General features: G+C 41.7%; 1 protein-coding gene across 1 annotated transcript in view; it reads right to left on the bottom strand.

Annotated features, from left to right (window-relative positions):
* Positions 1 to 8,373, bottom strand: part of TBC1D22B (TBC1 domain family member 22B) — a 74,218-nt gene extending 65,845 nt beyond the window's left edge. Inside the window, exon 1 of the mRNA XM_049891047.1 lies at positions 8,082 to 8,373. Within this exon, the coding sequence (XP_049747004.1) occupies positions 8,082 to 8,137 (56 nt within the window). The 5' untranslated portion in view covers positions 8,138 to 8,373. The remainder of the gene's footprint in view (positions 1 to 8,081) is intronic.
* Positions 8,374 to 24,756: the final 16,383 nt, after the last annotated feature.

Below are 24,756 nucleotides of genomic sequence, written 5' to 3'. Positions count from 1 at the left end.
AATTTGTATAATAATGAATCAGCTCATTGCATTCAGAAAAGGTAGGTGACAACTTAGAAAAGAGAAATCAAGATGATCACAGAGACTAGATGAAGACAGACGGAAAGAGCCCAGTGATTACGGTGCTCAATTTCCTGACATTCACCAATTAACCTTACCATCCCCACTTCTTCCAGACTCAAACTCAGCTCTGGGGTAAGCTGGTCTCCACTCTGCCCTCCAAATATACTTTTATTACTAAAGCCGGCTCTTCTCCCTATTTGGAATGCTTTTCTACACGTCTTTTCAAAATTGTATCCGTCCTGCAACATTCCCTTCAACTTGTACAACCCATATGAGACTTTCCTGACCCTGCCCCCAGCATTCACTAACCCCACCTTCTTTGATCCCTAAAATACATAATCAGGCTTTAAATCACTTTTGTTTAATGAACTATTTTAGATATATAGTTGAGATCATAGTATAAGGCACACCCAGGTAGATGCCCACCACCCAGTTTAAGAAATACAACACTATGGCATTAAAACACCCAGCACGCCCTTATTAGCAAACCACTCTATAAATATCTGGCATTTTTCACCCTTACTTTTGTTTTTATTTTCTATGTATGTATTACTAAACAACGAGCAATATTATTTCACATGCTTTTAAAATTTTATATAAATTGTATCCTTCCTACCCAAGAGATAAACCACTATCCTGAAATTGGTATGAATCCTTCCCATCTGTTGTTTTACTATATATTCAAGTACCCATAAACACATACGGTATTTTTTTGTTTTTAAACTTTGTGTAAAAAGACAGCACACTGTACACATCATTCTACATCTTGCTTCCTTCATTCAACAATGTGTTTTTGCCTAGCTTCACTTTTAAGTTTTTTAGATTACAAAATTGACATAAGCTTAGTGGAAATACTGGAAAGACAACAATACACAGCTTCCTCGCCCAGGGGAAACCATAGTGCCAACTAGATTTTCCTCTTCTAGGAAGCAGTGGTCGGGCCAGGTCTTCTCCTGTAGTCCCTTCACTGCCTGGCAGAGTATAACACACATAAACAGGCACTTAGTACTGAATACAGACTGGGACTCTACAAAACCTAACGTCTGCTTAAGCTGCCCCTTCTCTACTTAGACCTAAAACCTAGAGGCAAACACACTGCAGTTCAGATATGGAGAGAAAAGAAATGCTGTGGGATGTGCTGCAACTGGTACCAAAGGGAGCCAAAATCTGTGTCAACCCCCTAGTCATTCTCTTTAATAAAACCAATACCACCGAGTGTATTGGCATGGCTGTTTTATGTAGTTGGAACAGTCCAAAAACCTTGGTAGGAAAAATCAACAGGTGTTTGTTTAGCGCTGATAAAGGAGCTGAAGCAAACATGGGAACAGAGCTATCCAATTTAAGGCCAAATATGTTGGCAACTGATTCAGGTTCACACGCTTGCTCGATGGAAGTCTTCCAGAACTGGGGATCTATGCTGTTTTAGTGATAATTTAGTATCTTCTAGTCACTTTTTCTTTTTAGTCACTTACTTTATCAGGATAACATTTTCAAGCCAAGAATAGATCGTAATGATCTGACCAGGCAGGCCAGGACCATGACACAGAGTCCACCTATCAGATTCATTAATACTATGAAAAATGATCAAATGACAGAAAGTTTTAGTTAAAAATCTATGAGCTCTTAAGTAATTCAAGTGATTAGACATTTTTATCAACTCTGTTTAATGCTAATAAGCTCTCCTTGACTATTATAAAAAACATTTTTGCTTAAAAAGAGGGAGCAGCCCCTCCCATCAGGATTGGAAATGAGAACGAGCAGGGTGAGCCAGGCTCTGGCTCACATTTGTCTCTCCTGTTCTAAGTCTCGTCTGTCTGTCCACAACAAGTGTCCACACCCTTACAGTGGATGAGATGATATGACAGAGGATATCTTAACCTTAGCAAAGATTGAAAGAAGGGGAGACAGTAGTACAAAGAGCATTGGACCAGAAGTCAAGACATCTGTAGTGTGATTTGGGGCAAGTCATTTCCTCCCTCTGGGTCTCAGCTTCTTCATCTGTAATGGTCTTAAGACTCGAGTTGTAACATTCTACAAGTCTATGACACTCATGTTCAGCAGGGCCAGCAATCTGCTACTTTCCAAAGCTAATATTTAAGGCACAAAACAGGAAAGCCCACCTTCAGCCAAAAACAAAACAAAAAAACCACTCCTGTGTATCAACCATGCCTGGTATAACTGACAGAACAAAAGGGAAATATCCGCTGACATGAATTGGATAAAAAAAATAGAGCTGGTAAATTAAATTCAACACTGAACTTCAGAAGTGGTAAGAGCCTTAGAGATCACTTATCTAAACCTCTCATTTCATGGATAAAGAAATTGAGCTTCAGGTATTTAAGTACTCTGTCCAAAAGCTTGGCTTTTTCTCTCAAGATGATATCACAAGCTACCTGACCACCTAAGCCAGAAACCTGAGAGTGACACCTCGTTGGCACCTCCTCCCTTACTCCCTAAATCCAAAGATTTACCAAGTCCTGTTGCTCTTAAACTTGACAACTATTCTCATTTCCACTGCCACTGCCCTAGTCCAAGACATCATGGTCTCTTCCATAATTGACTGTAGTAGCCTCCTAACTCGCCTCCTAGGCTCACTCTGATCCTCAGTGGGGCTGAAGGGTAGGGGCTGTAGTGTTTGGAAATGTGTAAGTGTGTGGGTGCAGGGTGTTTGACCCAATAACTGGTAGGCATTCCTGGCATTGAGTAGGCAGGACCCAAGGATGTTAAACAACCCAGAGTGCAACCCAGAGTTAACCTGGCCCAAATACTATGTGTCCCCATCTCTACCTTCATTGAGAAACACTGCTCCAAACAGGGCAGCCAGGATGATATATATATACATTTTTTTTCTTATTTCCTTTTTAAAAAATTGTGCTTTAGGTGGATGTTTACAGAGCAAATTAGTTTCTCATTAAATAATTAATACATAAATTGCTTTGTGACATTTGCTGCCAACCTGCAATGCGTCCACACTCTCCCCGTCTCAACCTTGGGGTCCCCATTTCCATTTGTCCAGTTTTCCTGTCCCTTCCTGCCTTCTCAACTTTGCTTTTGGGCTGGTGTGCCCATTTGAGGATGATATTTTATAAACGCAAATCTCATTGTGATGCATTCCACCACTATCAACCTTTTAATGGCATCCCACTGCTCTTAGGATAAAGATCAAAGTCCTTAACCTGGCCTATTTTTCCAACCATGAAGTGCCTCTGAGAGTTTGGATTTTAACTGCAAATGCAAGGCATGTGGAGGGGCAAGAAGAGCTGCAGGAAGATCAACAGGGAGAATACAGCAGTAGTCAAGAGAGGACCTAGTTTGATCCAGGGTTGTAGGGGTGGAAGCAGTGAAAACTGCTCAGATTTGGGATATATCTTGATAAGTCAACAGGACTTCAGGTGAATTGGATATGGCAGTGAGAGAACAAGAACTTGGTGAATGGTGGTACTAGCTGAAGTGAAAAGAGCAGTTTGCAGGGGTGTATAGATGCACAAATCAAGGGTTCTGTTCAGACATACTAAGTTGAGATACCGATTAGGCAACCAAGTGGACATGCATTAATTGCTCAAGACCTGTATGGCAAAAGTCCAGCACCAGGACCCAGGTTTCTTTCAGTCTAATTCAGAGCTCTTTTTCCAGTGGTTCCCAAAATGTAGGCCCAGACTAGCAGCATCAGCATCACTTGGGAAATCATTAGAAACTTGACTTCTTAGGCCCCACCCCAGACCTACTGAATCTGAAGCTCCGGTAGGGGGCTCACCAATTTACATTTTAACAAAACTCATGGAGCCCTGGTGGCGCAGTGGTTAAAAGCTCAGCTGCTAACCAAAAGGTCAGCAGTTTGAATCCACCAGCCACTCCTTAGAAAGCCCATGGGGCAGTTCTACTCAGTCCTATAAAGTCACTATGAGTTGGAATCGACTTAACATCACAGGTTTGATTTGGTTTGGGTTTTAGGTGACTCATACATGCTAAAGTTTGAGAATTACTGCTCAAAATCATGCTCCTCATCACTAATGAATACCTGATAGCCACAGCTACTCAGCATTAGGCTTCTTTGTGCCTCATAAACCCTCTGCCTAATTAGAATGGATGGTGTTTTTTTTTTCACCCAGGGCTTACTAAGGGCTTTAGACACACCACTGATTTAAGTTTTTTTCATTTCTAGTTTCAGAAACAAACTAGAGCAAGGCAGGAAATAAGATAAAATTTGGAACTACTATAACCATAACTGTCAATATAATATTAACTAAGATTATCGAGTGCCTCCTAAGTACTTTCTATGCATTACCTCATTTAATCCTCATAACAGTCTCATGAAGTAGATACGCTGACTGTCCCCATGTCACAGATGAGAAGACCAAAGCACAGACAGTTTAAGTAACTTGCCTAAGGTCACACAGCTAGAAAATGCCAGAGGTGGGATTTGAATCCAGGCAGTCAGATTTCAAAGCCTTTATTCATTTTTTTTTTAATAATTTTAAGGTAGAAAAATATATTTAACAAAAAATCAGCCATTTTAACCATCTTTAAGTGTACATTTCAGTGATGTTAATTATATTCACCATGTTGTACAACCATCACCAGTATTTCCAAAAGTTTTCATCACCCCAAACAGAAGCTCAGTGCCCCTTCAGTAATAACTTCCCATTCCCTCCCCCTCCCCTTTTTCCCAGCCCCTGGTAACCACTAATAAACTTTTGTCTATTTCTGGATATTTTGTACAAGTGGAATCATACCATATGTGTCCTTTTCTATCAGACTTATTTTACTTAGCATAAGGTTTCCAAGGTTTCTCTGTGCCACAGCATGTATCACAACTTCACTTCTGTTTATGCTTGAATAATACCTCATTGTATAGATCTGCCACATTTTGTTTATCCATTCATCTGTTGATGGACACTTGAGTTATTCCCACCTTTTGCCTATTGTGAACAGTGCTGTAATGAACACTGGTGTACAAGTATCTGTTTGAGCCAGAGCCTGTATTCTTAACCACAATGGTACATACTGTCTCCCATCTTACTAGATATCAATACGAAGACTATTTGATGCATTAAGTACCTGGACTTTTGTGAATAACAGGGAAAATTTAAAAGGATGTCTAATTACATGCATATGACCCAGCGATATCACTCCTAGGTATAAACTCAAAAGAATAGAAAACATATGTCCACCCAAAAACCTGTACACAAATGTTCATAGCAGCATTATTCACAATAGCATGTCAATTGTATTTCCATACAATGGACTATTATTCAGCCATAAAAAGGAATGATTTACTGGCAGATACTACAACATGGATGAGTCTTGAAAACATTATGTTAATAAAAGAAACCGGTCACAAAAGGCCACATATTATATAGATCCCATTTCTATGAAATGTACAGAATAGGCAAATTTATAGAAACAGAAAGTAGATTAGTGGTTACCATGGGCTGGAGGGAGGAGAGAATGGGGACAGACTGCTAACGAGTTTGGGGTTTCTTTTTGGGGTGATGAAAATGTTCGAAGTTAGTGGCGACGGCTGCACAACTCTGAATACACTAAAAAAAGCCCCCCAAAAAACAAAAAAACCCCACTGGATTATACATTTTAAAAGGGTGAATTCTATGAAATGTGAATTTTATCTCAATAAAGCTTTTTTTTTTTTAAGGGTCTTAATTCATTTTGAACTTAGGTTATTTTTATGAAATAAAATTCCTATTTGTTGTCATTAAGGTCTCTGGGTCATGATGCAGGAAACTGAAAGTAAGCTGCCATCACTTTGATTTTGTAACTTTCAATTTGCAAATAAGAATAAACCGGTTCACTTCTAGGTTGCACGGACTACTACCCGGTCATTTGTGCTGTTTCCCACCTAGGAGAAAGTTGGTCTTCACTACGGCCAAAACAGTACAAGTGCAAAAATCTATTCTTGAGAAAATGCCCTAACATTTTTACTTAAGACAAAGCACCTTTCCTAAAAAAGCCTTAATTTTCTCCCATAACCAGGGGCTCTTGAGGCTTCCCTGCTAAAATCACAGTGCTGAACAATGTTTCTCTTCAACATTCGAGGTAGCAAAAACTATCGTGAATTGTGGCAACGTTTTAATGCCTTAAGAATAAACAATGAAGACAAACTAGTATTTACCTAGTGTGAGAAATATTATTTTAAATGTTTACTTGCTCTAGTAACAGTAATATTAATAATTACTATTACTGAACAACTATAATGTGCTAAATAAACATTGATCTAGGTTCTTTACAAATAGACTATTTCATTGAGTCCTCATGATAATCCTTAAGAAGCTATTTTTATCTGAATCTCATAGATAACAGATATCTCAGTAAACTGAGGCCTAGAGAGATTAAATAGATTATTTGTCCTTGGTCCCAAAGGTAAGTAAGAGAGCCCAAACAATAGCCCAGGTCTTTTTGCAGTTAAATGTTCTTTCCTCTATGCCTCCATATTCCTCTCCGAAACAAAAAGGGAAGCCAGAAACTTGAAAAAACTGAAAGAAGACTCTTCTTCCTATCTCACAAAAGTAGTGCTTTCAAAAAGTTGACTGTTCCTAGAGTCCAGTAAAGAAAACATGGAAAACAAAAGATCATCAAAAGTAACCAGTAGTCAGTAGGCACAAAAGAACCATGCCATGTCCCACATCTCATATATTCCTTCCTGATTTAACAGTTTTCCCATGGATTCTAATTATTATTTTAGGATGTCAAAATGTAATGATCTCACTATGGAAAACCCCCAAACAACTGGCAGTTGGCACAGCTGGAGAGCTCACGACTAGACAGGGAAGGAAAAGGGAATCAGTTGGCAGGAAGTGGTGCTAATCTAAAAACATCAAAGGTCTTTAGCATTAACACTGTAATTCCACAGCACTTTAATCTGAACCTATCTTTGCATTCCCTTGTATTATTTTAATACTGTATTACTAAAAAGCTGGCTCCCGCATTATTCTCCATAGGTCTATTAAGATCCTATATAAAATAGGTCCGCTATACATAAAAAAAAAAAAAATTTTTTATATATAGGTACCACTGACCTTCATTTCTCTCTTGCTAAAAGTCACAATTTCAAAGGATTATCCCAGAGGGAAACGGCTAAATCAACTAGGAAAGGTGGCACGTGGGCACAACCAAACATGAATTTCATCACCAGGCAGACGGTGGCTGGCAGAAATCCTAAATGCACAACTAAAACACATTCCTCCTTATACTTTCAGAACTGTGCCCAAAACAAATTGAGACTGTAAACCAACAGCAGGATGATAGATGGGCAATTGCTAAAAGCCTCAACATACACCAAAAAAAAAAAAAAAAGTAGCTTAGAAGGTCTGCTCTTCAACTAAGCAACTGAAATTGACAGGATTTGGTACATTTGTACAAGCAAGCATTACAGCACAGGAGAGGATGAGATCTCTAGGGCTGGCCAAATCCTTGGGAAATTCTAAAGAAATAGTCCCGATTTTGGGGTCACCTTGTAATAATTCCTAATGGGAAAGGGCCAACTCAAGATAAAGTAAGATCTGGTTGGAGAATTTTGCCCCCGAAGGCGGCGCCAACAGAATCTTTGGAGAACCCAAGTGAAAGATTCGTATGTGTCAAACTGAGGGTTATCCCAGGAAAGGGGCCGTCCTCGTGCAAGCAACCACCTGTGTGGAGACCCCCGAGAGGGAGTTTTGTTTAAAGTGAGAAGCAACCCTCCGAGCCCAGAACGGACTCTGGCTACTCACCCAACTCCACTGCCCCTTAGGTCCGGTCTCTGGCCACCTCCTGACTGAGGACAGCCTCTCCAGAGACCTCCGACCCCAGATTCTGCTCTGCTCCCACACACAGCTGTCCCCCAAAGCTTGCCGCCCGTTCCTCTTCCTGACAGCTGCCCTGCAGCCACAGGCGGTCCCCGCTCCCCCACCGGGATTCTCCAAACCAGCCATCCGGAATCTGCGACGCCCCAGGCCCGCGGGATTTAGACCGTAGGATCTGGAGGAGTTTGGTCCAGTCCTCTCTCCCTGTCAGCGTCCTGGGCTCACCTCCCCGGCAGCTTGGCGTTCCTTTTCCAAAACTGCTTGCTGTTCTCGGAGGCCATTGCTCTGGCCCGGGGAAAGCGTTGTAGGCGGGCCGTGGGGGAGCCGGCGAGACGCCCCCAGGACCCCGCAACCGGAGGGCCAACCCAGGCCGCTTCCCTGCCGCGGGTCACCCGCTCCCAGCTCTTGGGGGCGCCATCTTGGAAGTGGGCAACCCCTTACCCAGCGCCGCTGCCATTGGTGGGCTATGCAGGCTGTAAACGGGAGAACCAATCGAAAGCCAAAATCCTGCAAGCTGCTGAAGCCGAACGTCAACGTCAGGGACCGGGCACACAGGTGGACCGGGAAGGCGGAGCTTGGACGAGCACGGAGGCGGAGCTGAAAGTTCCTACCCCTCAGGAGAAGCAGGTAAAGAAAGGGACCTATTGGAAGGAAGAAAGGGTTCCCTTTTCTTTGGGGGATGAAGCCTCTTGGGATCCTGAATCTAATATTTCTTGGAAAGAGAGAGCTTGATAATGTATACATAAATCTGTAACCTGAAAGTAAGGCCCTATGTATTGGTTGCTGCCCGTCTTTAAACACCTGTCAAATTCCCTTCCCCCTTCCTTGTTGGGTTTGGGCTCTGCTTTTTTTTTTTTTTAATCTGTGAAGGAGGATGATACAGATTCTATAGCCTAGAGCTGCTAACTGTCCAACTTGTGAGTAACGGCTGGTTCTGCACGGAGTATCCCCGGCCTCTGTTAATTGAATACTTGTGCTGTGGGTGAAATTCAAATGACCTAATAATCCCTGTTTCAATCAATAACTTACTATAAGAACCCAGATGCTGACAAACAGTGTATGGGACAGACTAGAACTGAGCCATAGGGTTTCTAAGGCTGTAAATCTTTAAGGAAGGACTGCCACATCCTTCTCGTTCAGAGTGGCAGGTGGGTTCCAACAGCTGACCTTTAGGTTAGCAGCCAAGGTCTTAACCACGGCGCCACCAGGGCTCTTCAGTTCAAACTACCAGGTCTTATTTCTTGCTAAAACATAGTAGCTCTCCACGGTGTGAATCACAAAGATTAAGGATGTACCTCTCCCCCTCCCCCACTTAATTTCTCTTATTACCGGTTAAAAACCGTTGTCCATTCCGAATCACAGAGACCCTATAGGACGGAGTGGAACTTCCCCATAAGGTTTCCAAGGAGCGGGTGGTGGATTCAAACTACTCACCGTGTGGTTAGCAGCCAAGCTCTTAACCACTCTGCCACCAGGGTTTCGATTTCACTTACTAATCTAGTGTAAATCTTTCACCCTTAAATTCATTGTCAATCTAATTTTGGCTCAGAATGAGATTTAAAATTAGCTTTTTAAATCCTTTAAATGCCTTTTTGATATTTTGCTCTTTTTAAGTTTCTGTGGTTGTATACCATGGTGATTTACAGAGGGTGGGAGTGAGAAGTAGTTTTTGCCCCAACAAAGATGTTCTTTGCCTCTTTGAAAGTAGAGACTTTTGAGGCAAACCGGTTGTCCCTTCCCCACCCATATTTTACTGCTACTACATGTCCTAGCACATGTTGGAACTTACTTAAAGACCTTCCCCCTCCCCAAAGAAGTACATTACCCCCATTTTCAAGCTTCTTTTGTCTCTTAATTCCAGAATTAAGGGATTCTTGTATGAAAGGAGCTATTTTTACCCTCTCCAAATCTTTGGTCCTTTTACAGACTTTCATCTTATCTTCTCTCAGATAGTCACCTTTATGGGCTTTTAATTCATCACACAAAAGGCCCTCTTTTTTTTTTTTTTTTATCATTTTAGCTGCCTTTCTAGGGCTCTTTTCTTTCTTTGGATGCGGCGAGCAGCACTGCACACTGAGCCCAGAGATGTGTGTCCTGAGCTTTTGTTGATGCTGATGTTTTCCTTTACTCTGGACATCCAGAACTTTTGCTGGTCTTTCAGACTTTAGAAGAGCTGATGTCTTGAAGGAATGATCTACAGAGACTTCTAGATTGCTTTCCTTGGTGGTAACTGACAGTTCAGATTTCATTCTCTTAAAGATATCATCTGCATTGTCTTTCCCTACGTGAGCCCCCTTACACTTGTCCACAGGGTAAGACACCTGCCTCTTTCCAGCCTACTCACATGGCTTTAGAAATGTTCCAGAAGAAGCTCCCTATTGACCTGATATTTCGCTATGTGGAAAGCAGAGTATAATTTGTATACCTAGACATGTCTTAAAGTATTCCTTTTTCTTAATCGTTTATGAAATGTTACATAACACTGATTCTCAGGGGATGCTGTTAACATTGTTGAACCCAGAGAAGCCCTTATTATTTCTATTCATTGTCTTCTACATCTAAGACAGTTTCAAATACAAGACAAGAAAAATCCACCCCAGCATCCTGGTGCATAAATTTTTAAATAGTCTTTGGTAGGAAGGTCAAGAATCCCTGGACCCTTTCTCACCACCACCGCCACGACCACTCAAACCTAAACCAACCACATCTTTGCTTGAACCTTTATAGCAGCTTCCTATTAGGCTGCCTGCTTCTACTGTAGTTTATCCTCCACATAGCACCCAAAGAAAACCTCTTAAAATACGGGTCAGATCATGTCACTCCTCTGCTCAAAACCTAGTAATGGCTCCCATCACCGTTGGTATTAAATCCAAATTCCTTAAATGCACTACATGATGTGGTGCCACCCACCTCCAATCTCATCTCATTCAACTCTCCTCCCTGCTTAATCTGTTCTAATCACACTGGCATTTTTGCTGTCCCTTGAACACTGCCTACTTCAAGGCCTTTGCATTAGCTGTTTCCTCTGCTTGGAATTCTCTTTTCCCAGATATCTGAATGGCTTGGTCCCTCATTCCATTCCTGTGTATTCCCAAATGTCTTCACCTTGGAGAAGACTTCCCTGATCACCCATCTTAAATAGTAGGCTCCACCTACTCAGTTTTTTTTTTTTTTTAAATAGTGCTTTTTTTTTTACTATCTGCCATATCATGTACTTGTTTTTTGTCTGTCTCCACCCACGAAAAGCAAACTCCACCCTCCCCAGGCAGGGACTTGGTTTTGTTCTCTACTATATTCTCATCACATAGATTAGTATTTAGCACATCCAAACCAAACTCATTGCTGTTGAGTAGATTCTGAATTATGGCAACGCCGTGTGCTACAGAGTAGAACTGCTCCACAGGGTTTTCTTGGCTGCAGTCTTTAGGCAAGCAGATTGCCAGGTCTTTCTCCCACAGAACCACCGGGTGGATTCAGACTACCAACCTTTTGGTTAGCAGCCGAGCTCTTGACCATTTATGCTACCAGATCTCCTTGTTTGGCACATAGTGGGTGCTTAATAAATATCTATTGAGCTAGAAAACAGAGAGTGTAAACAATTCATGTCTTCTATGTTGTTCATATACATTTCTGGTTGGGAGTGATTATGAAAACCATGTTTCCTAACTCCTAGTAGGATGTGTCCATTTACCAAAGATTCTATAAGCTCGCCCATACCCTTTTTTGAAGAACAGTCTTACACACTTAGGAAAAAGTGTCATTTTCAAACCCTTTTGCAGCTTCTGAGAAATGTCTCTGTACCTAGAGTGATGAGGGAGAGAGGCCACACACCTAACCAGGAGATTAATCAAATCGACCCTGCCCATCAAAGGGGAGATAACTGTGGCAGCCAGATCACCCTCACATCAAGTTTTGCCTAACTAGAGGTAAAAATCACTAGTTTGAGGTTCCCATGGGGTCCTTAGAGCCCTTTTGATGGAGGTCCATAGTGGCAGGCACAGACTGGTCCACTAGACCAGTGTTTCTCATCTGTTAACGTACATATGCATCACCTAGGGAGCTTGTTAAAAGCCTAGATTCTGATTCAGTAAATTGGGGTGGAGCCTATAATCCTGCATTTCTAACAAGCTCCCAGGTGACACCAATGCTGTACATCTGTTAATAGCACTGTATGGCTCCGTGATGAATTTATCCCAGAGGTTTGATTATTTTGAAGCTATACGTAAAGGACTCTCAATGTTGTCTGCCTGCAGGTTTTCACCTTTCCCCTCCTTAACTTCATCTTCATTTATAAAGGGAGTAAAACAACTTTTGTTGTTGTTAGCTGCCGTAAAATTGGCCCCCAACTCATGGCAACCCCACGCACAATAGGACAAAATGCTGCCTAGTCCTGTGCCGTTCCTATGGTCAGTTGTAGATCAGACCACTGTGATCCGCTGGCTTATTTTCAGAAGTAGATCACCAGGCCTTTCTTACTAGTCTGCCTGAGCCTGGAAGCTCCACTGAAACCTGTTCAGCATCATAGCAACACATAAGCCTCCGCTGACAAAGGGTGCATTGGCCTGGAATTGAATTTGGTCTCCAGCGTGGAAGGCAAGAATTCTATGGGACGAAGTAGAGTTAAGAGAAGGAGATATGCAGCGGCTGAATGTGGACTAAAAAGAGGTGGGGCTATCCCACGCCGCAGGGAAATTTTATGGAAAAAATAAGCCCTGAGTGGGGACACACAGGAAAAAAAGAGAAAGACCTGAAGAATAGTATGGAGGTTGTTTTAGAGCAGAGGCTCCATGGGGAAGATAAAAATAGAGAAAAAAGCTTTTGGACTTACAAAGAGGTCACAGGCAGACTTTAACTTCAAGCAGTGAAGTGGAAGGAAGTAGACACTGATGAGGAGAAGGGGTAAGAATTCAAACAAGAAGCAGCCCTCACAATGCACTGCAAAACGTTAGGCTGCCAGAGGGATGGTGGGGCCAAGCTGGGATTTAAGAACAAGAGAGCTTTTTCAGTACCTAAGCAACCACAGTCATTGTTGTTGTTAGTTGCCATTGAGTGGATCTGACTCATGGTGACCCCATGTGTTACAGAGTAGAACTGCTCTATAGGGTTTTCTTGGCCGTAATCTTTACAGAAGCAGATCACCAGGCCTTTTCTTCCTTGGCATTGCTGGGTGGGTTTGAACTGCCAACCTTTAAGTTAGCAGTCAAGCACAAATGGTGTGTGCTGCCTGGGGTGCTAAACAAGTACTGCTGTTGTTGTCAGTTGCTGTCAAGTCGATTTTGACTCGTGGTGATCCTGTGTCTGCAGAGTAGAACTGCTCCATAGGGTTTCAAGGCTGTGATCTTTTGGAAGTGGATTAGGAGGCCTGCCTTCTGAGGTGCCTCGGGGTGAGTTCAAACCGCCAGCCTTTTGGCCAGTAGTCAAGCACCTAACCATTTGCACTACCCAGGGACTAAGCAACTATTAGGAAGAGCCAAACGAGAGATTGGTTATATCAGAGAATGCAAAGGAATGAGCAGAAGACTGAAGAAGCAAGAGTTATTGGAGTGAAGAGAGGAAGAGAGAGTGATTAGAGTTTGGGGGTGAGGGGAAAGGTTAGATATTTCATTCCTAGGAATTTATTCTAAGAAAATAAGTAAAAAGGAGGGGACAAATCTCTGTGCACAAAGATGTTCTTTGTTTGCCTTGTAACCAATGGGGGAAGATGAAAACAATATAAAGGTTTAAACATGAGAAGGTGGTTACACAAATTATGGTGTGTGGTTTATAAACCTGATGAACCATATTATAATGTAATATACATTTAAATTTATAAATGTAACTTAAAAAAACATGAATTTATATGCTACGTAGCTCAGGGAAAAAGTTTATGGAAGTGTATAGGGTCTTAAAAGCTTGTGGGCAAAGATACTCCACTGGTGTCGCCCTATCGGGAGCAAGGGAGAATGAAGAAAACCAAAGATACAAGGGAAAGATTAGTCTAAAGGACTAATGGACCACAACTACCACAGCCTCCACCAGACTGAGTCCAGCACAATTAAATGGTGCCCAGCTACCACTGACTGCTCTGACGGGGATCACAATAGAGGGTCCTGGACAGAGCTGGAGAAAAATGTAGAACAAAATGCTAAGTCACAAGAAAAGATCAGACTTACTGGCCTGACAGAGATTGGAGAAACCCTCCGAGTATGGCCCCCAGGCACCCTGTATGAAGTTACTCCTGAGGTTTGTTTACTCTTCAGCCAAAGATTAGACAGGCCCATAAAACAAGTCTAAAGGGGCATACCAGCCCAGGGGCAAGGACTAGAAGGCAGGAGGGGACAGGAAAGCTGGTAATAGGGAACTCAAGGTCAAGAAGGGAGAGTGTTGACATGTTATGGGGTTGGTAACCAACGTCACAAAACAATATGTGTATTAATTATTTAATGAGAAACTAGTTGGTTCTGTAAACCTTCATCTAAAAAGAGTTTATGGAATGATGTAGAGTGGGTGAAAAGTAGAATGCAAAATGTCTTTCCCTGATTTCAATAAAAATATATGGGTTTCGTCAAAGACTGGAAGAAAACATGGAAAAATTAAGCAATTTTTGTTAGATGGTAGAATTATAGATCTTTAATTTTAAGAATGTTTCTTTAATGCTGCCATATTTTTATTATTATGAAACATATTAGTCATACAATAAACCAAGATTTGGCAAATTTTTTCTATAAAGGACCAGATAGTAAATATTAGGCTTTTTAGGCCATACAATCTCTGTTGCCACTACTTAACTTAGCAGGGGTAGTGTAAAAGCAACACTGGCTAATATGTAAGTGAGTGAGCATGACTCTATTCAACCACTATTTTTATTTATGGACACTGAAATTTGAATTTTATATAATTTTCACATCATGAAATATTATTCCTTCAATTTTTTCAACCATTAAAGAAATATAAAAACTATTCTTATCTCACAGGCTTTATAAAAACAGCATGCCGGATTTGACCCACGGTGGTATTTTGCCAACCCCTTTTTATGATGAACAATAAAGGACAAATAACATATACACATATTCTATACTCATAACCCAGACTAAGAAACAAAAAACCTTAAGATCTGATTAAAGTCTCCTTTTTGCTCCTTCCTGATCCCATTCCCCTCCCTTCCTCCAGTGGAAACCACTATCCTGCGTTCCATGTTTAGCATTTCCATGCATGTTATAGGCTTTCACTACATATGTGGCTGTCTATAAACAACATGTTTTTCATGTTTTGAAACTTTATAAATACTATCACTCTGTACATACGCTTCAGCAACTGGCTTTGTTTGCTCAACATTATGTTAATACGTGGAGCTCTAGTTTAATCATTTTAACTGCGATATAGTGTTCGATTGTGTGAACATTCCTCAGTAGTTGTTCCCAATGATTTGTTATTTTGAACAGTGCTGTAGTCAACATGCAGCCCTGGTGGCGCAGTGGTTAACAGCTCAGCTGCTAACCAAAAGGTCAGCAGTTCAAATCTACCAGCCATTCCTTGGAAATCCTAGGGGGCAGTTCTACTCTGTCTTATAGGGTTGCTATGAGTCAGAATCGACTTGACGGGAACAGGTTTAGTTTGGTTTTTTTTTGGTGGTCAACATTATTTTTACTCACTGCCATTATTTTTACTTCACTTTCTAGTGAAGGCTTTTTCAATTTTCACCTTGTCAAATATTAGTGAGTTGATATAAATTTAAAGATTGGTGCCTTTAATGAATAAAATAGATAGGAATAATAAAGATCAAAGCCTGTTGCATGGAGTTTGGATAGGTATTGTTTTTGCAAAATCTTTGTTTCAGTTTTATACATACATACACATGCATACATGTATCTATGTGTGTTTATATGTGTATATATGTGTGTGTTTGGTTCTGTTGTACATAGAGTTGCTATGAGTCGGAATTGACTCAATGGCACCTAACAACAGCAACAATGTTGTTGCTGTTGTTAGGTGCCGTCAAGTCAGTTCCGACTCATAGCGACCCTATGCACAACAGAACGAAACACTGCCTGGTCCTGAGCCATCCTTACAACCATTGTTATGCTTGAGCTCATTGTTGCAGCTACTGTGTCAATCCACCTGGTTTAGGGTCTTCCTCTTTTCCACTGACCCTGTACTCTGCAGCAACAATATGTGTATATATGTATATATAATGTACTTGGTTGTAATGTGACCCTGTATCCCACAGCAATGATATGTGTATGTAAATTATGCATATATATATAACGTACTTGGTTGTAATGTAAAATGTATTTCTTTATAAGAGGTTGTGGTCAGAAAACTTGAAAACCACTGATTTAATGTATATACCTAGGAAAAGCATTCCTGGATCACAGGATATGCACAAATTTAACGTTACTCAATGTTGCAAAAGGCTCTGCAAAATGGATTTTCCAATTTATACCCCTCCTGACTGCAATGAATGAAAGTTTCCATCGTTCTACATCCTCACCTATAATAGAATTTTCTCATAGGTATAAAATATATCATACACACAAAGTAATGTATAAAACTAATGTGTACAGGTTGAAGAATAATAACAGCATTTGAACTCATGTACCCACTCCCCAGGCTATGGATTATAACATTACTCATACCTTAGAAGGCTCTTAAGGGTTCTTTCCTGTGGGCCTCCTCCTTTCTCCTCCCTTCAGGGGTAACCACTGTCCAGAATTTTGTATTAGCCGTCCTCTTGCTTTTCTGTGTACTTTTCTCCCTATGTTGGTATCCTTAAAGAATATAGCATCTATATTAGTGATAAAAGTGGTTAAAAAATAATAGAGGTGTATTCCAGGTCTTAAGAAAACACACTGGGGTGTGGTCTTCTCTGCTTAGGAAGCTAGGAAAGGCCTTGAAGGATAAGTAGGAGTTTACCAGATACACAGCGAAGGCAAAGCATCCTAGGCAAAAGGATGACACATATATGGAACTGCAGAGGTCTACGAGAGAAGTTGCATTTGGGAAGCTATGTAGGAGAGGCTGCCAGTGCCTTGACCTTTCAATGTGTTCAGTGCATCTGTTTGCCTGAAGGCTCTTCCTCCAGCTCCCCAGAACTGCAGAAAGCCATGCTACCCACACCCATAGCATATTGGACATGCCTCGGAGTTAACACCTCCCGGGAGCAGTCCTCAACCAATGACTCTCAGGAGGTGGTGTATAAATACTCCAGCTCCCTCACTCTTCATGTGGAATAATCCTGAGGTGTGGGTTTCCTGGAGTTTCTTTACAGGATTAAGCTCCTGTTGCCCACTGTGGTAATTAGCTTAATAGCTCACCCTTTACTGGCTCCTTCCACCTCTTCCCTACTGGTGTTTCGTCACCTCCCAAGTAAACTACTTGCGCTCAAATCCTTGTCCCAGGGTCAGCTTCTGTGAAAACCCAAACTAAATTGTAAGTAGCTCTACATGGTAAGAACAAAGAGTGCAAAAAATGGGATAGAGTGACAGGAGATAATGGGGCAGAGGCCTATCATGGAGGACTTCTAATGCGTTTCAAGGACTGTGTTACCTTTTCCTCTAGGCAATGGGACAGCCATTGAAAGTTTAAGCAGGAACATGGCATGACCAGATTTGTGCTGTAAAAAGACTACTTCAGTCACATTTCCAACCACTAAATGGCTTCTGCTACACTTAGAATGAAATCCAAATCCCTAACCATTCCTCAAAGGTCTTGCATGATCTAGCGCCTGCCTGCCTCCGTACCCTCTGAGAAGTGTCTATTAATTTAGCAATTATGGGCTTATTGTTGCCCGTAATGGCACAGCAGGGTCAGAAGCCAGAGGAAGAGTTGTGATAGTTTGGATTATTGTTCTCAGTTCTTCACTGTCTCTTGCCATGTGAACTTGTAGTGCACAAGAGTATATTTCCCTGCTAGACTTCTTTTGGCCAATGGAAGGTGAGCAAAAGTGACCGTGTGCCTTAAGAGGCACTGGGTGTTTCCACTCACCTTCTTGTATTCCTGCTGCTTACTATGAGAAGAATGTGCTCTGGGGAGCTGCCGGTCCAAGGAGAATAAGAGACATGTGGAACAGATAGAAACCAAGCTGAAGCCTGGAGCCAAATCCAGCCAACCTACAGCCTGAAGCAGAGCCACTCAGCCAACCACAGGCCCATGAGTAAGAAAAAGAAAGAGATAATTGTGGTCACAAAAGCCACAGAATTTTGCATCATTTTTGTGACAAAAGCTGACTACTACAGGAGTGAAATGGAGAAGTAGAAAAGTGAAACGGGAGTACTCTCTCAAGAAGCTTAGCTGTGAAGGGAATGAGAGACTAGTGGATACCTCTCTTGTTGTTGTTTTTGTTGTTCTATTTTGATTTTTTAGTTGCCCGTGATATGAACTTCTTTCCCATTGATGGAGAGTTCTCCACTCCATGGAACTTTGTGGGAGGCAGAGCCCACCTCCCAGTTTTGTAGCTGAAAATGCCAGCTACTCATTTTCCCACCCTTCCTTGGAAACTAAGTACACGTTGCAGGCTCTGCTAATTAGATGTACCACCCTAGACTTTGAATCAGGAGGAGCTTGTGGTGCGAACAAGCAAAAACAAAAAAGAACTCATTTAGTGGTGGTCAGTGCCACAGATAGCAGCAGTGCCCAATTGGGAGGAAGAGCCGTGGTGGCAGCAGCATCCAGTGTCTAGTGCTAGAAGGTTTCTTGATGTAACTGTGGCATTAAATGCTCATCAGTGGCAGTAGCAGTGTCCTGAGTGGCCCAGATCTGCAGTGTGATGTTGATTAGCACCCTGTAAAACAAAACCTCTAAACGTGGTGTGGTAGATTGAGTGCGTTAATGGCTTCAACTCTTCATCTCTCCCTGGATCTGTGTTGTCTTGTAGGACCTTTCCATTCGGACTCTGGACTTACCTATGTGACTTGTTTGGTCAATGGGATGCTAGCACACATTACACAATTGGGACTTGAGAAGTGCTTGTGTAATTGTGCTTGCTCCCACTCTTGCCTCCTGCCATTGCCATTAGAACATGTTGGGGCTAGCCTGCTGGCTGAGGAAAGACACGTGGAACTAAGCTAAGTCTCCCTGAGTTGTCCCAGCTGAGGGCATCTGTACTGATTGTGGTCCCTCCAAAATTCATGTCCACCTGGAACCGCGGAACATGACCGTATTTGGAAATAAGGTTTTTGCTGATATCAGTAGTTAAGATGGGGTCATACTGAACTTGGGTGGCCCCTAATCCAATGACCAGTGCCTTTATATGAAGAGAAATAGAGACAGTTACACACATGGGGAAAATGCTAAGTAAAGGTGGGGCAGAGATTGGAGTGATGTGTCTACAAGCCAAGGAAGGCCAAGAATTGCTGGCAACCACCAGAAGCTAGGGAGAGGCAGGGAAGGATGCTCCCCGTGAGCTCTCAGAGAGAGCATGGCCTTGCCGATACCTTTATTTTAGACTTCTGGCCTCCAGAACTGTGAGATGATAAATTTCTGTTGTTTTCAGCCTCCCAGTTTGTAGTAATTTGTTATGGCAACCCTAAATACACCATCCTAGATCAGCCAGCAGCCGGTTGAGCTGAGACATATGAATGAGCTCAACCAAAATCAGAGAGTTATCTAGCCAACCCACAGTCCACCCCAGGCACTTGAGTGAGTCCAGCTAAGGTTACCCAAGCCCAGTGCCGTCAGCTGAACCCCACTGACTTGTGAACTAAATGAGTGTTCATTGCTACATGCTGCTGAGGTTTTGTGGTTGTTCTGTGGCATTAGTGTGGCAATAGACAACTGATATATGTGGTTCTCCAGCCCTCTCTGCAAGTCCATGTGCTATGCCTTTTCTGTTTAAATTCAAGAGTAGGTATTTGTTGCTTGCTCTAACACAGAGAAAGACTGAATTAGAGAGAAACGTGGGGTCAAGGGAGATATTGTTTGAGGTGGAAGAGACTTTAGCATGCTTATAGGCAGAAGATTGGAGGCAGTTATATTTGTTGGATATGAGTGTGGCTGGAAAATAAGTGTTTTAAACAAGATAGAATAGTGTTTCTGTTCATGTAAAAGTCCAAGTGGGTACAGCAGCTCTGCTCTGTGAAATCTTCAGGGACCTAGGATCCTTCTGCCTTGTTGCTCCATCATGCCCTCGTCCAGCTGGTCCAAGATGGCTCCCATCACATCCATATTTCAGCCACTGGGATGGGGAAAAAGAGGACATGACCTTTTCTGTGAATACCCGGTAGTTACATTCATTTCTTCCCTTTCATCCCACACTCAGAAATTGGTCACGTGGACATGCGCAGCTGCAAGGGAGGCTGGGAAATGTAAACTTTATTCTAGCTGATTATGTTCATATCTAAAAATTTAGTTTCTATAGAAGAAGGGGCAAAAAAGATAGTAATAGTCCCTGCTATGTCAGTGGAGAAGGGATAATTAATGAAACAACATCACTATGCTAGATTTTATTAGCCATTTCCTTCTCTCTTGCTTGGTAAGGGGACACTTTTTTTGGAGGGGTGGGGCAACTGTGTTCTCAAATGGTAAATTCATGATTTGTCTAAGCCAGTTATGGCAATCCCATTCTGCTTTGCCAGGAACTTGTTTTCTCAGCCTCCCCTGCAGCTACAGGTGGCTATGTGACCCAGTCCTGACCAATGAGCCATGAAAGGAAGACTACCAGGAGTTTCTGGGAAATATTTTGCTTCCTATGAAAAACACAGAGGAGAATGTTTTATGGTGTACCCCTGCTTGGGAAACTGGTGTGAAGCACTGTGGCAGTCAGTTTATGACCACAAAAGAAAGACCAAGAGAAGTACAGATGCCAGGCTACAGCCCTGACACCTTTTTAAGGATCTAAGTGACCCTTAGGAATAAGTAGGGGTGAGCCAGGTGGAGAAGGGGAAGAAATATTTTAGGAAGTGAGAGCATTACATACATGAGAAGGAACGCAGACACACACCTGGAAAGGTGAACTGGAGTCAGGTTATGAGAACTTTGTACGTGGTTTTTTTGTCAGCATTACCTCAGTGAGTTGGAGCTGGTTTCCTGGATGTTGGCTGATTCACTACCAAAGCTTGACAGGCATGTCTTCTTTTCCGGTTCAAGAGGGCTGTTTGTCCCTTCCCTCATTGGAGAGTTAAAAGACTTGTTTTGGAAAGTCTCTGTTCTTGAAGCAGAGATCTAGATTATGTGGGGGGCTGTTGTTTTGAAAAGCTGAGAGAGAAGGGACTGGTTCCCAGGCCTCTACAGCAAGTGGGATTTCCCTGCCCTTGGGGGAATGGAGATGTGGCATGTTGGGGGCTGTGTTCAACTCCCTACCAGCACCTCGGGTGGCATGCTGGCTGTGTGGGCACCTTGCTGGGGCTCGAGCCTTAAGCCCCAGCTTTCAGGGCTATGAGCAATGAGACCACCGAGTCTTAGACATCAGGCACCTCACAGTAATCCCACCAGCCTGAAGTCCAGAGCCCTTCCCTAAGATTCCAAGATTGGGTGACCCAGGGTGTCTACGTGACCCAAGCAAGGAGTGGTAGGGAGAGGCGACAGCGAAACAATCTGATCAAGATAGAATAGCTCTAACTCCTTAAGGAAGAGGGCTGAATGAGATTTTATATTATTTAGAAAAATAAAGAAAAGAGCCACTTCTTTCATTAGAGTGTCCAGTTACAGTGCAAATTCATACTGTGCTGTACAAAGCCAAGGGAATGGGGGTGGGAAAAGGTCATAAACTATCTCAGTAGCCTTTTTTCTTTTTTATGTCAGTGGATTTTTTGAAAGAAAATGTAGAAATTATGTCTCTAAGAAATCAAATGTGTATGTATGTAAAGTATCCATTTTCATGTCTAAAAATCTAATTAAATTGGCCTGCTACTGCCATGCTCGCAACGAATTCAATCTCTGCTATTGCTGGGGCTCCTCTGGCTGCCAGCGATGCCTCAGAATCTGAACATAAGGCCTGGGTGCAGGAACAGGGGCAGCCGCTCACCGCAGCCATCACGGGGGCTGCTGACATCCACCTCATGCAAGCCCACAGCATGGGGCATTGAAGCCCGCCAGCTCCTGTTTCTAGTTCCATATGAGTTGCAGGCATCTTGATTAAGGTTAGGTTGGGAGTCCCTACTACTTGGGGTCCAGTCCTCCCCTCAGCTACAACACCTAGACGTCCCTTTTGAGGTACTGCCCCCTCCCTAGAACCCTTCCCTAAGAATGCACGGTCTCCACACTCACTACCACCTAGATGGCCACTCTCTTTTTTTTTTTTTGGACAAAGAATAATAACTTTATTATACAAAGAACTCAAACAAAATTGGGTTGGAAAAACACTAACATCCTAATACATGACTGTATTAGGTAAAAGACATAAGCAAATAAGTTGTGAAAAGGGAACTAAAAACTGGTTGACAAATACTTTTAAAACGCCCACCCTCAGGGGTAATCGATAAAATGCAAAAATTAGTGCATTATTTTCTCACTTTCTACATAGGTTAAATAGAAAGAATAAATCAAGATAGAAAATACTTTTTAAATAACAATACCAAATGCTGCCAAATATGTACTAAAATAGGCATGCATAGATATTTTTGGTGGAAGAGTGAATTAGTAACAGCCATTTGGTGTTTTGTTTTAGTCTAGTGTTTCTAAATTGTTTACTTTTGTATTTTAAATTAATTTTATTAATTCAAATATATGTTTATGTATAGTATGTGCATGTATATGTGTCTGTATATATAGATACATATATGTACTAATATGTGTATATATGCATATATATAATATATTGTAATTGTTAGCTACCATCAAGTGGGCCCCTGACTTATGGTGATCCCAAGCACGACAGGATTGGACCATTGTGATCCATGGGGCTTTTATTGGCTGATTTTTTAGAAGTAGATCACCATTATCATATAATTTAGATATAATAGAATGTATAATATATATATACACACACATATAAATACATAGTGTAGTAGCTAGTCCCCCAGTTGGCCCTCAATAACCCCCACCTTCTGTAGTCTCCTTCCACATTGTACTGGGGTTGAGGTGTATGACTAGTTGAATACAGCTGAAGTGATGGATGTCACTTCTGAGATTAGGTTATAAAAGACACTGCGGCTTCTCTTTTGGTTGTTCTCCTTCTCTGCTTTGGATCACTTGCCCTGGGGAAGACTAGCTGCCATGTTGTGAGGACACTCAGGCAGCCTATAGAAAGACCCACAGGATGAGGAAGGGAGGTCTCTGGGCAACAGCCAACAAGGAACTGAGGCGTCCTGCCCACGACCATATGAGTGAGCTTGGAAAAGGATTCCCTCCCCCAGGTAGTGCTTTCAGATGACTGCAGCCCAGCCAACAGCTTGACTGCAACATCATGAGATGACCCTGGGCCAGGACCACTCAGCTAAGCCACTTCCAGATTCCTGACTCACAGAAATGGTGAGATAATAAATATTTGTTATCACAAACTTCTAATAAACCACTAACCCACTGCCGTTGAGTCGATTCCGACTCATAGCGACCCTATAAGACAGAATAGAACTGCCCTGTAGAATATGTTTGAGGTAATTTGTTACACAGAGATAGATAACTAATATGATAGTTTTTTTTGGGGGGGGGCAGTCATATTTACTTAAAGGCTTAAAATTAAACAAACAACAATAACAACAAAAATAGCAGTGTTCTATTCCACTCCTTAGCCATGCAGGCATTTTTCCCACCGGCCACTGCCCAAGCGCTAGATTACCACTGCCAGACATGTTGTTATAGAAAGAAAATAACTCCCTATTTGTTTAAATACAATTGTTGGATCTCTTTTCCCTACTGCCAAATGCATTCTTAACTGATATAAATGCTTTAGGCTTAAAGCCTTATAATTGCTCACTGTCATTATTATTTTCCTCTCCCTGACACAATGATGTAAAAAGATCTGACTGAAAGGAGCTTTTATCTTCTGCTGGGTTTACAAGTCAAACTGTGACAGCAACTGAAAATATAAGTTTCTTATCATAATTGAGTAAATTTAAGATGCTACCAACTGTAAGAAGCGCCGTTATTTTAGTTACCACTGAGAAAAATAATTTAATTCTTTATGTAAACATACTACATAGTTTTTTAAAACTATGCCTGAGTGCTTTCTTATGACTTCAAATTTTTTATTTTCTGTTTATCAAAATAATTTTTTAGGTTTATTTAGACAGAATTTTTAATCACGTATCAATACTGAGGAATGCTTGAACTCAATGTAGTCAATGAAATGTAAAAAGTAAGACTCTTTCTTTCAGTGTTACATCCTTAGCATATTTACTTTTGGCTTCATGCCAGTGCCTCATAGTAACAAAATGGCTGCTGAGGCTCCAGACATCACAACTGTATTCAAGGCAAGAAAACGAAGAAGAAGGGGTGGTGCCAGTCATATAATCCTCTTTTACCAGGAAAAGCAAAAGCCTTCCTAGAGCCTGTAGCAGGTCTCTGCTTGTGCATCATTTGCTAGAACTACATCTCATGGTCACCCTTGATATAGCAAATACGTGTATCTAGAAAAGTAAATATTTTGCCTAGATCTGGGCTTATTGCCATTTTGAACAAAAGCAGACTTGTGTTAGCAAAGAATAAAGAAACACGTATTGGGAAGGAAGCTATTGGTGTCTGCTGCAATGCAGCTTAATAAATGGTAATTTTATATACATAATAAATAGTAGTTATCTTTGACATAAAGCAAAACCAATGATAGCAAAAATACTATAAGTGCAATGCTTACTATGCTCCAGGCTTTGATCTTTTTTTTTTTAAATAATTTTTATTGTGCTTTAAGTGAAAGATTACAAATCAAGTCAGTCTCTCACACAAAAACCCGTATACACCTTGCTACACACTCCCAATTACTCTCCCCCTAATGAGACAGCCCGCTCTCTCCCTCCATTCTCTCTTTTTGTGTCCTTTTCGCCAGCTTCTA

This window comes from Elephas maximus, chromosome 1, assembly GCF_024166365.1.
Source record: "Elephas maximus indicus isolate mEleMax1 chromosome 1, mEleMax1 primary haplotype, whole genome shotgun sequence".
Lineage (NCBI taxonomy): Eukaryota > Metazoa > Chordata > Mammalia > Proboscidea > Elephantidae > Elephas > Elephas maximus.
Note: the sequence above shows the minus strand (reverse complement) of the source record. Positions and strands in the feature narration are given on the sequence as shown.